Genomic DNA, 12,599 nt, shown 5'->3' on the forward strand with positions numbered 1-12,599 from the left:
GAAGGATTCACTCGAGTTCGATTTCCAACATGGGTACAAGCTAAGGTGTGTTGTAGGTCATTCCTGGAGTGAGTGAGTGGGTTGATTTTTACGGAGTTTTCAGCAATAATCCAGCAATATCAGGATACCAGAAATGGGCAGCACACATTCTACCCATTTGGGGAATCGAAACCGAGCTTTCATGGTAACGACCGAAAGCTTTGACCACAAGGCTACCCCAACGCCACTCCACTTTGGAATTGGCTCATATGCATGGGATAACAACAGCGACCTCAGTTCCTTATAAACACCGGGTATCCAATACATGTTGAGTCGTCTTGTTAACGAACGCCGGGGTCATCCATCGGACTATGTACGGTAGAAGACAATCCCGACCCCATGAACACGCCATAGTGAAATATCATAGGCTGAGGACTGCGGATGAAGAGCTTGGTGATTTCCTACAAGGTGAGCTATAAATGGTCTCAGTCGGGTCATTATTTCAAAAACCCACCGAAAACAGCTACCTCTTCTATGCTGGTACTAAATTATGGATCAGCAAAGACATCGAAATTTCACCTTTTAAATTCGTGTATTAATTCCAGCCATGTTGACGTCACCTATGTAGGGCCAGATTCGATCAACAACAGCATTCCATGGGTCTATAAACTAACTAAAACATCCACGTATCATTTCCTTGACAGTAAACAAGCATTGGCTCCAAGACTCATCTACAATCATAGTCACTCTTGGGCCATAGATGTTAAAACAAAGAGAAATCTGACGCTGATTAGTGATAACAAATAACAGTAAACAATAGAAATCTATAGTGTAATGACATTTATTTTAATGTATAACTGGTCCTTTGGAATAATATGCATTTTAATCGCGCCCTTGCTTCTTTGGGTCACACGACCTGGTCCTTCCAACCATCGTGTGGATAGTACTCTCTGTAATAAGTATCCGTGCGTCCTTCAACAGTAACGACTATGAGATCCATCTCAAGTTCACGGTACACAGAGGAGAGGATGCTGAGGTGTTTCTCAAGGCGTATATATACAAAAAACAGATAGCATAAAAGTAACAAAGTAATGCTCATCCAGAATCCATCAAACATCAACTCGTTCCTGAAACAATCATTCAAAACTAGACTTATACAATTATTTTCAAAGTCACGTAACCTCTTGCAATGCCGTCGTTCACATAACCTCAAAATCCAGCGAAATGAAGCGGATTCATAGGAGTCACATTTGAACCGAGAACTTAACATGAGGTTTGAAAACTTGGCCTTAGTAAAAATATTCATATTCATATCAGGCCGGCATTTTTTGCCAGTCCGTAAAATATACTGTTTGAGTTGCTGAGGAGCGTTTCAGGCGTGTCCATCTCCTTTATCATCCCTGAATCCATTACGATGATTCTGTGGATAAAAGGAAAGCAAACATAAAAAAACACACAAAAAATCAACAACATTCAGACCATCAACCCCAGAGTGAGTCAATGCGTTAAAAGGGTTTGGACAACATACACAACACAGTCAACCAGAAATGGGATTCACAAACTCATTGTACCCTCACGGGGATTCAACCTCGGGTTTTTAGAGTGACAGCCTCATGTTTTTCACACTAAGCCATGAAACGCTTCAGGGAGCAACATCACGTCGTCCTAACAGTCGTGAATTTTGATCAATGTCATCTTCCCGTTTAGCTTCCAACGCTGCCTATAGTGAGTGAGTTTTGTTTTACGCCAGCAATATCACGGCGAGGGACACCAAAAGCGGGCTTCACATTGTGCCCATGTGGGGATTCGAACCCATGTCTCAGGCGTGACAAACGGATGCTTTAACCACAAGGCTACCCGGCCGCCCCAACACTCCAAATCAAAACGGACACTCAAACCAGACTCCTTGCCGACCAGTTGTTTCATCACGTAGAGTAAGTACCAACGTTTCGTGCCTTAATGTAGGACATCGCCGGGGTTCGAAACCCCCCGTCCGTTCTCCCTGCAAACCCTTTAACCATAGTTACCCACCTGTCATAATCCATGACCGTGTTTAACCTGTGGGCTATCGTGATGATGGTGCAATCGGTAAAGGCTTCTCTGATTGTCCTCTGAATCAAAGAATCGGTTTCCATGTCAACAGCTGCCGTGGCTTCATCAAGCACCAGGACTTTTGTGTGACGCAATAGAGCACGGGCAAGGCACACCAGCTGTCTTTGGCCAACGCTGCCAACATAAAATTCGATTGATGAATAAATCAGGAGTCCAAGCACTAAAAGGTGAAAACCATTTTTGAATTTGAATTGGGGAGTTGGTGATGTTGCGTACATTTATAAGTAAATCACAATTAGCGACGTATATCCTGCACATGCTGTTATCAAGAGACTAAATCGACATGATAAAGTATGATGGTCTGGGAATCTGATGGAGGGTGAGTGTCCTCAGTTGGCAATAGTTCAACCATAAGACGAGCGTCGGTAAATAAGCGAATCTGGATAAGACAATCCAGTGACTGACACCATCAACGATAACATGCATCTACCAAGCCAGCAAGCATCACTTCCGATCTCTCCAGTCGTATCTGGCGAGAAGGATGAGTTGCGGCAGTGCAGTTCTCGCCCGGTTCTTTAGAAGTGCATGTACATGACACATTCTTACATTAAGTGAGTGAGTGAGTTTAATTTTACGACGCACCCAGCAATATTCCAGCTCTATAGCGGCGGTCTGTAAGTAATCGAGTCTGGACCAGACAATCCAGTGATCAACAACATGACCATCGATCTGCGCAATTGGGAACCGAGTGTCAACCAAGTCAGCGAGCTGAAGGCCTATTCTACTCCGGGACCTTCACGGGTCTCTTACGTTAAGAGAGCATCGTCTAGCGTTTGTATGCTCTTACAACAAGTATAGTTTTGCGTAAATAGAAATATTCTCTACACTCGTACGTCACTAATCGTGTGTAGATTAAATATCGTTGCATATTCTGTAGTCGTATATCATGTATGTGTTACTATCAAAGGGACTGTCTAAACCCATATGTCGCATAACGAGTTAATGTTAAGGGGAGTGTGCACACATTTCAACTCCACCTACAGTGTGTCCATTAAAAGGACTGTCTACACACGTGTACTCCACCAACAGTGTGTCCATTAAAGGGCTGTGTACACACCAGTTCTCCCCCTACAGTGTGTCCATTAAAGGGATTGTCTACACACCTGAGATTCTCCCCTCCTTCCCCACACTCGTACATCAGCTGGCCAGGCACGTCCACCACGAACCACTTGAGATTCGCCCTGTCCAGAGCCCGCCATATCTCGGTGTCACTGAACTCGTTGAAGGGGTCCAGGTTCATCCTCATGGTGCCGGAAAACAGCACAGGGTCCTGAGATGGAGAGGAAGACAGACGATTAGAAGGATACTGGGACAGAAAAATGTCACATCGACAGTCATTCCTTTCACATGTTTGAAATATGGAAGCTATACTCTGACACAAATGTCCTTATCTGGAATGTTTGCTTGTTTAAATCAACAATATTCCAGCTGAATGGCGGTGGTCTGAATATAATCGAGTTTGGACCACACAATCCAGTGGTCATAAGCATCAGCACTGAACTACGCAAATGGGATGCGATGTCGTGTATGAACCTAGCTAGCGAGCCCCTATCGAGTTAGTGATCTCTGACGAAAAGGATGGTTGCTCAGGACCAGGTTGCCATCATCTGCAGTAGAAATGTCCGCGACGACCTGACCCTAATGTCTTCTATTAAATAATGACCTGATATCGTTCAGATACATTCTGTTTGCATTTTGACGCAGCACTCAGCAGTTGTCCACAAACACGACGTCGAATCTTCACGGGTCCATTTAAGGTTAGCATTATCCACCATAATACCAAGACTACAGACCGTTTGGGTTCAAACAAAACGATGAAAGTTTAAATAACTCGAAATTGAAATAAGTACATAAAACATAAGATAGGACATATGGTTCTGAAATCTCTGTACCCAACATGGTCTGAAATCTGACGCTTTTCGACCACGGAAAAGGTGTTTAAGAAACTACCATGAATATTGTGCCATATTCACGCTTCTCACTGGAGGGTGACAAACGGCTGATGGAACAGCGCCTGACTCGCTGGGTTCATCTCATCTAACTGTGCACCTGAAACGTATTGTGCAGTCTACCCAGTCTGGTTCCCAGGGTCTGACAGCAGACAACGTATCAGACCCCATGAACCAGTCTACCATCTCACCTGTGGAAGAATCGTCAGTCTGGATCTGACGTCATACAATCCGATGTCAGCAATGTTGATCCCGTCTATCACAATGGAACCTCCAGCAGCTTCAAGGATCCTAAACAGGGCCAAGGTGAAGGACGACTTGCCGGCACCAGTTCTACCCACAATGCCCACCTGAAAATACATACAGACCTTGAATGCCATACGTTGTCACTACTTAGAATAGTGAGCGACATTGGTGGGTTTAACATGAAAAGCAGAATGCGTGGAAGGCGTAGACTGGGTTTGATGCACTGAAAATGATGCACTGCTAAGATTAAGATGAGTATAGTTTTGCGCAATAAATGTGGGTGCGCCACAAATGTGCCTCACACATTGTACTGTGGGGGGTGACGAGCGAATGCTTTGGCTAAAGGACAGGACCACCGCTCCTAGGATAAGCTGGAAAGGAGCAGGCAGGAAAAGTCGAAACAGATTGAAAGGTAGAATGTGCTGGAAAGGGCTAAATATGCAGAACAGCTTGGAACAGCCACACGTGCACATATTATCCACAGTATGATCTTAATTGGAGCAGATCGCCGCAACATGTAGCAGTGTATCATTCTTTACAAAGTCAAATTGAACGATGGCACGTATATACGTACATTAATATTCACAAACCCAGTTACACGTAGCTGGAAAAATACTTTCGTTCTCACCTTCTGCCCACCGCTAATAATACATGTGATCCCTTTGAGTACAAGGTCAAGGCCGTCTCTGTACCGCGTCCTGTAGTTGTTAAGGTGCACGGTACCATTCTGGGGCCAGACTGCCGGGGGTCGAGAGTCTGGGAGGACAGCATCCGCCTGCCAACATACATCATAATGAATGCTTTAGCAGGCCGACGTTCAGTCGTTGAAGATGGATGTTCCAGATTTCACACACAGTGGGGAATCAAACCCGGACCTTCAGCCACTAGACTACCCCACGGCCCCTTTGGGGTATAGCATGACAGTAATGGCCAGGGAAGGGAGAATAGTGTCGTCCAGAAATTTTAAGACGGGCCTATCCTGTATTCTTGCACTTTTTAAAAAAGGTCACTTTCTTTGCTCAAGGAGGAAAAGATGGTTTTAAAGAGGCTGAATATCTGCCCATCGTTTAAAGGCACACATTATTGTGTCTCTCACGAAATACCCTGAACATCCTGGTAGAGTAGGTGAGATGGGGTTCCTCCTTTTAGTAACTCACAAAGGGGGCACTAGAAATGGACTTTTACAATTGTGCTTATGGGAAAGTCCAACACGGGTCTTCGGCGTACTGAGCTACCACGCCTACACGCACGCACACACACACGCACACGCACACACACACACACACACACACACACACATACACATCCCGGTAGATCGTAAGTTCGTATTCGTGTATGCTATGATACTGACCATCCAAGGACAACCTATTACTAATAGGTAAAGTACTCATTCCATCCCTCCCTGGAATTTACCGGGCTAGTACCTCACATTGATTCTATCCAGAAATTTGGGGGAGGTATACGCACCACCCCTTCCGTTGAGTCATTTCTCAGGCGTCACCACGCCCCATATTGGTGTCCAAACAAGAGTTCAGACAACGTTCAGTTGAATCTCTTGACGATTTCTTTACTACGATGCACTATATCTGTACCACGCCTGACCTCGACTGTGTGTTTGGACAGAAGCTGTGACCCATTAATTAATCATCTTAATTAAACAGGTCATGTCAAAACGGCCCGTTAGCCACTTAAGCCGAGTCTTCTGCTGTGTTCTGCTGTGTTCTGCTGTGAGTGGTTCGGCCTCTTTGTAACGATTGCCGACATCCACCAAAGTCATTGTATAATGTACGTTTTACTTTTAACCCTGTCATGTGGTAGAAACATTAGGTGGGCTTCATGGATTAGATTAAAGTCAACACGTCGAACTTTCTTCTTGGAGTATATCAAGGAACCGGCAAGTAAGTTTGCCATAGGGACAAAGAGAGTTTGTTTGAAGGGGATGTGGACACATCCTTTAACAGTCAGCATTGGGTTCGGTGAGGTTAGAGTCGATTTATTGCCACCATAATGGCTACACCTATAATACGCGACACTGAAAGTGCAGCAGGTGCCGTGGGATCAGTGGGAATGACCAATCATATCTCGACAGCCATCTCCGATTGCAAGATCTCCGTTGAAGATTTTCGTTTGCTGATGTCAAAAGTCTGGTAAAATCATAGGGGGACATCAGCAAAGAAGAGACAAAAAGTTCACACAGCAGGGGAAACAACGAATCATTGTCTTCCTTACGAAGAACATGACATCATACAAGATTAATCCTGAATTGTTTCCACACTATCAACGTTTATTCCTATAATCATAGTATTCGCACTGTTAATAGAGCTATTTTGAAACTATGAAAGTCTCAGCATGGCGAGCTCACCCAGTTCATTTTAAATGGCTTGACTTCGTTGTGACGACACACAGCTCGCATACCTGATTGGCTAAAAGATGCTCGCTCAAGGCTGATTGCAAGTTATAAACATTCTGCAGTCAGGTCCTCTGTGCCTTAGTGGCTTCAGTGACTGCAGGGACGATCGAAAGTGTCAGAACTGCAGAACTCTGCATTGAGGGGATCTTATTTTACCTTAAGATGAGCAGTATTTGCAGCCGTATCCCCCTTACGTAACTACTGGTAATGCTTGCTTGATTCATAAAATACCTTTTTACTTAATGCCTACCTCTGTGTGAAGCTCGGAGTACTCCTTCACCCTCTCAACAGAGACAATATTGGTTTGGAGGTCACTGATCTGCCTGACCATCCAGCCCAATGAGTCGGACACCTGCAGGTAAATGGTCGACAATATTGAATGTGCTATGGAACAAAATCACAAAATGTTTCTCTCATAAATTTAAAAAATCTATATAATTATATACAATTTTGTCTTCCAAAGCGACCAATCGTTTTACTGCAGCACAATAAACATTAAACAGTGGGCAGAGAGTGAGTGAGTTCGACCTTACACTACATTCAGAAATATTATGGCCCAGGACACCACAAATGAGTTTCACACATTGTACCCATGTGGGGAATCGAATCCGATGACCGAACACATTAACCATTAGGTTACCCCCGAAACATTGCACACACGTGTACCAACCTGTAGCGCGTAAGACACCGATAGTCCAAGCTGACCACCACTAGCGTCTGGAGACAACACAGCAAAGATGGCAGAGGCGAAGATGATGGTAGTTCCGATGATGTCCAGGTAATATGCGAGCCATCTGCGTCATTAGAATGAGTGAGTCTAGTTTTACGCCGCTTTTAGCAATATTCAGCAATATCAGCGCGGCATAGCAGACATGGGCTTAATGTATTGTACCTTGACTGGAATCGAACCTGTGTCTGCAGTTTGTAACCACTGCACCGCTGTTCCTGCATCATATCATTAAAACATATCTTAGCTGATGTGTGAGGAAAGCTGCAGAGTGACATCAGATTTTCATGACTTGTTTGACGGCCACAGGAATGAGTATGGTAATAACATAACAATAATTCACTTGTATATCACCTTTTTCGGGCTACTCAGTGGTGCTTTCAAACAGTTAAAAATAAAATATAATACACAGCGTTTCTTGGTGAAGAGATAGGTTTTCAAGTCACGACGGAATGACTCAACTGAGCGTGCCAGTCTAAGGAAACTTAGTCTGAATATTATTCGTTACTGGGTCTAACAAACCCTAGAAGGTGGTTGCGTCAGGTAACCTTTGACCGACTCATGACTATCCAGTCAAACACGAGACGGTCGAACGGATTTAACAAATCAGGCAACGGCTACTGTTTAGCGTTTGGCGGAACGTCCACTGAAAATTCCCCATTCACTGACACTGATCTCCCAACAAACGAAAATCTCCATAAACCACAGATAGTTGGCCTGCAGGATATACGCTTAGGTGACATGGTTACCATTAGCTAATATTTCCGCCACCTAGTATCCTTGAAAATGCTATTTTCAGCGACTGTTTACACACAGTTGACAATGTTGCAGCGTAAGTGTTCCATGTGCATCATGCAGCAGCGATCCGACAGAAAAATCATTCGACATCGTTCTGGTATACACCTTTACGAGGAAAAAGTTCTAAAAGTCTGTGTCAATGTCCTCTTTCGTGATTTGGTAAGCTGTGTCCTGGTCAGTCCCAAAGGTGTCCAGGCGTCTACAACGGTGTATTAGACTCAGTAGAGGAGTGTAACGAACTATACTAGGACTACGTTTTCTTAGACTCGAGAGTGTGTAGATTTTAGAGATGTTGGGAGGTTGTTTCAATATACATGTAGTTAGATAATAGCCATGAATATTTGCTGTTTGATAGCCAGTGGGTAGCCAGTGCATTTCTCTGAGAATTGGAGTGATGTGCCGATGTAGTCTAGTGCGTGTTATCAGGCGTGTTATTTTGACCTTGAAATTCTGCTTGCAGATTGGATATGTTCTTTATATCATTTTTTATGCATGTTTATGAAGTTGCTTCAAGGCCCCGTTCCCCATTATGCTTGAAAGAACTGGAAGATTGTAAACGGGCAGTACTTTTTAAGGTCCACAGAATTCAGAGATGGTTCTTGAGTCACGAGCGCCTGCTTGAAGCAGGGAGGTATTATACCATCACACCAGAGTCAAGGGAACTGTTGATCACAGAACATACTACTGCTGCGACTACAGACAAGCACTAAGTAATAACCATATTGGCACTGGATCAAGTTGGCACGATTTCCATGAAGCCTCTTGAACAAGCTTAATGAAATCCGATCCACTAAGCCATGAAATCTGTTGTTGTAATGTCCGACACAATGTTGTCAACGTTGTTGGTAAAGAACTCAACCAAAATGTAAGCCTGAAGTTTGGATTCTAACTCACTTTGATCAGTACAGTCGAGTGTACTGACTGTATTAATAGTATGCTGCATGTGAACTTCCAGTTTGCGTCTTCACCAGGTCATTTCTGCCCGAAGACGTTCATGTGTTCCTATAAGAATATCCTTAGTGTTCCAAACTGAGTCTGGTCGTGTGACAATTTTTGCAGTTTTCTTTGGAGCGAGGAAATCAAGAACTTTAGACAATACATCGTTGTGTGCTGCATTGTTGGAAGCAAACTGAAATTCGAACTCAAGAGCGAACATGTAGGGTTTTGTCGTGCTTACTTCATGATCGAGCACGGTACGAGGGGGATACTGGTCTCCGACACTGGCCACTTTCGTAATGCCTCCAAACACGTGTGTCGTTATGTATCATGAATATTTGTTAAAAATATTATCCTCTTAAAATCGAACATAAAATTCTATAAGATATTCACTTCTTGAATATTTTCATAAAGGGTATTGTAGACGTTCAGGTGACGTAAACTGATCAAATCTTTGCATTAGTGAAATGCATATGGATGTGAACTTGTTTATTGTGAATGGCACGGCGTTTCGGACCGTATACTTGTATCTTCATCAGGTCAAGAGTTCACAGTATCAAGGAGGCATATATACATGCAAGAGGCAAACATGTTTGAGGAATGAACAATATAATACAAACATGAGGTCTGTATCCAAACAACATGGTAATTGACTTGAAGGAATACGGCACAAACATGAAGGGACCAATGATACAAGAACAACAGCATGAACAGGCCAGGCATACACTTAGATAACATGGCAATGATGAGGTAATGAATACAATGATCCTCAAAAAGCACAGGGGGACCAGTTGGCTGTTGGGGTGGCGACAGGTATGGGTGAAGAACATAGGGTTAGATGTGTGTTTACATTATTGAGTTCCAAGCACATGGTAAGTGGATTCCTTGATCACGATTGATGGCTGGCTGTTCCTGTATGTCTTTCTGAAGCTTCCTTTGGTGCCATTTGTTGGTGGTGGACAAGACTTGCGTGGGTTCCCATTTGATGGTGTCGTCCTTGTTCTTGAAGACATGTTCCGATATGGCAGACCTCTGGTCGAACTTGCAGCAGGGGTTTGGTGTTCCTTGAGTCTTGTGTTTCCGCGGAGCGTTTCCCCGATGTACGATTGCCCACAGCGGCATCTAATCTGGTAGATTCATCCTCTTGGATTGGGGTTTTCAGTATCTGGTCTTACATGACATATTATATAAATTGTTTCCTTTCGGTATAATCTGTTATTTTCTGAGAAATTATGATAAACATATTTCAATCCTCCCACTAAATAAAATGCCTAATACCATCTACAACAGTTAGCATTCGCAAACAAATGGCACTCAGTGCTTTAATCTTTCCGCCATTGACACTCGCCTTCATAAAGAATAGAACGTCAGGTTTAAGTAAATGTTTTGGAAATTTTGCATTTGCTCTCCGACATGATGGGTCTTCTGTACACCATGGCAAGTTCAATTGTTGAAGTTCAAGTCTTGTTGTTGCTGGACAACGCATAAAGCAGTCTTCAAAATGACGACGATATCACATTCGCATTTGTAAGTTTGGACCAAACAAAACATGTACAGTGATTCATTTGAGCATCATTTCAGCATCACTTGATCACCATATACTCGTATTTCCTTGTTACCTGTTCGAGACGATGCCTCCGAAGTAGAAGACCTGATGTTTGTCCACTCTCCTCTTGGACTCGTCTATGAACCTGTCCACGGCACCGTACGCGCGAATACTACTGGAACCAGTGATGGTCTCGCTGAAGTGGATATAGACGGGGGAGCGTGTCACGGACTCGATACGCTTCAGTTGGCAGGAAGTCGGAATGTAGAAATTCTGTAAAATTATTGATCAGAAAATATTAGGTGCACAGTACTCCACAGTGGTTATCATCACTTACGCAACCATTTCAAAGCACTGCGTGACTTTCGTCTCCTCACCTGTATGAAGTAGTAGAGGATTAGCAAGGGAATCATCACGGCTATGAAGAGTGGGGTGTTTATACTGATGATGGCAATTGTGCCCAACACATTTGCCAGTGTCGACACGAACATCCTCACGATCATTGGCAGCGTATTGTCGATTGTCTCAACGTCACGTGACATCCGGTTGATGATACGTCCAAGGGGCGTGGTGTCGAAGAACGACATGGGTGATCTGAAGACGCGGCTCAGGATTGCTTCGTGAAGACGCGCGGCAGCCCTAACTAGTCTCGTCCAGAATAGATAGCCACCCACTGCCATGAAGAAGACTGTACAGAAAGTACATGGCATGAATTAGTTCAGGGAACACTTGCAGATTTTATTTTTGTGTTTATAGACGTACTCATGAATATTACTGTTACAAAGGGTAAGTCTCGACTACATCTGGTCTCTGAAATTAGCAAAATATGACCTGAAAAAAGGTTATGTCATTACATGAAACGAAAAAGGAGCTCTGAGACGCTCTTCTTTTCCTGAAACTTTGGAAAGGTTTGTAGTCTTACATCGGCTGCACTGGGTGTATTTGTTTCAGAGTCTTTAGGACAGACTAGACATGGTCAAGTCAGGATCGGAATTGAGAATAACATATTCTTTGACTTAAATTAAATGTGGTCACTTCCCTATTGAGTAGTTGTGTTCTTTTCAATCGACGCTCATATATCGATAACGCAGACACGGCTAACACCACTCGGGTTTGCAAACACATTTTGGTAGCACACTTCGACAGCACACATTGAGAATAGCAGACACTCTTTGCTAACACACATTTTGATAGGTTACATTTAGACCCAGATAGGCAACAGTACCAACCCATAGCCAAGGCAAACGACCAGTATGTTCCAAGATACTTCTTATTCAGTGCTGCATACTCTTCCGGTGGGAGGGACGAAGAATTGTCGAGCTGTGGATCTTCCGTCCAGTTGGTGAGGTAGAATCCCGCCCCCGTATTAACGGCTTGGAAAGCGCAGAAGAGGAGGAGTGAAAGCGTGATGGTTGGTAGCCCTGCAGCTTTTCCGTACATCAGAAACACATTCCATCGGACCTGAAGTGAATGATTGCGGTTATAAAGGGTGACTGTAGGTTAGTGAGTGAGCTGGGTTTTTTACACCGCTTATACAAACATTCCCGCCAGAACTGGGCCTAACACAATGCACCTATGTGGGAAATCAAACTCGTCTTGGGAATGACGAGCGTATACTTTATCCACTAGCCTACACCTACATCCCCGGGATGCAATTGGCGAATACTGATGTTAAGTTCCTTACAACACACACCATGTATTAATGATTCCAGTTTCTATAGTTTTTCATGCTGCTATAAATGAAAGACCTGAGATCAGTCTATCGATTTTTGGTCGTAGGACAGATTTTCTGTCCACAAGACTACTCCAGATGATGACGTATATTGTTCTCGATCTTCAAGCTTGCTTGGGTGGTAAACAATGCAGCTTGAGAAGAACATTGAAACTACACATCAC

At 43.7% G+C, this 12,599-nt stretch overlaps 1 protein-coding gene across 1 annotated transcript in view; it reads right to left on the reverse strand.

The window, feature by feature from the left end:
• Nucleotides 1-874: 874 nt before the first annotated feature.
• The window catches only part of LOC137272604 (multidrug resistance-associated protein 1-like), a 34,959-nt gene continuing 23,234 nt past the window's right edge, over nt 875-12,599 (reverse strand). The window contains exons 22-31 of the mRNA XM_067805000.1: nt 11,933-12,164; nt 11,081-11,391; nt 10,777-10,976; nt 7,367-7,490; nt 6,947-7,048; nt 4,915-5,061; nt 4,232-4,390; nt 3,195-3,361; nt 2,011-2,205; nt 875-1,399 (exon numbers count right to left, since the gene is read on the reverse strand). Of these exons, the coding sequence (XP_067661101.1) occupies nt 1,288-1,399; nt 2,011-2,205; nt 3,195-3,361; nt 4,232-4,390; nt 4,915-5,061; nt 6,947-7,048; nt 7,367-7,490; nt 10,777-10,976; nt 11,081-11,391; nt 11,933-12,164 (1,749 nt within the window). The 3' untranslated portion in view covers nt 875-1,287. The remainder of the gene's footprint in view (nt 1,400-2,010; nt 2,206-3,194; nt 3,362-4,231; nt 4,391-4,914; nt 5,062-6,946; nt 7,049-7,366; nt 7,491-10,776; nt 10,977-11,080; nt 11,392-11,932; nt 12,165-12,599) is intronic.

This window comes from Haliotis asinina, chromosome 1 (assembly GCF_037392515.1).
Source record: "Haliotis asinina isolate JCU_RB_2024 chromosome 1, JCU_Hal_asi_v2, whole genome shotgun sequence".
Lineage (NCBI taxonomy): Eukaryota > Metazoa > Mollusca > Gastropoda > Lepetellida > Haliotidae > Haliotis > Haliotis asinina.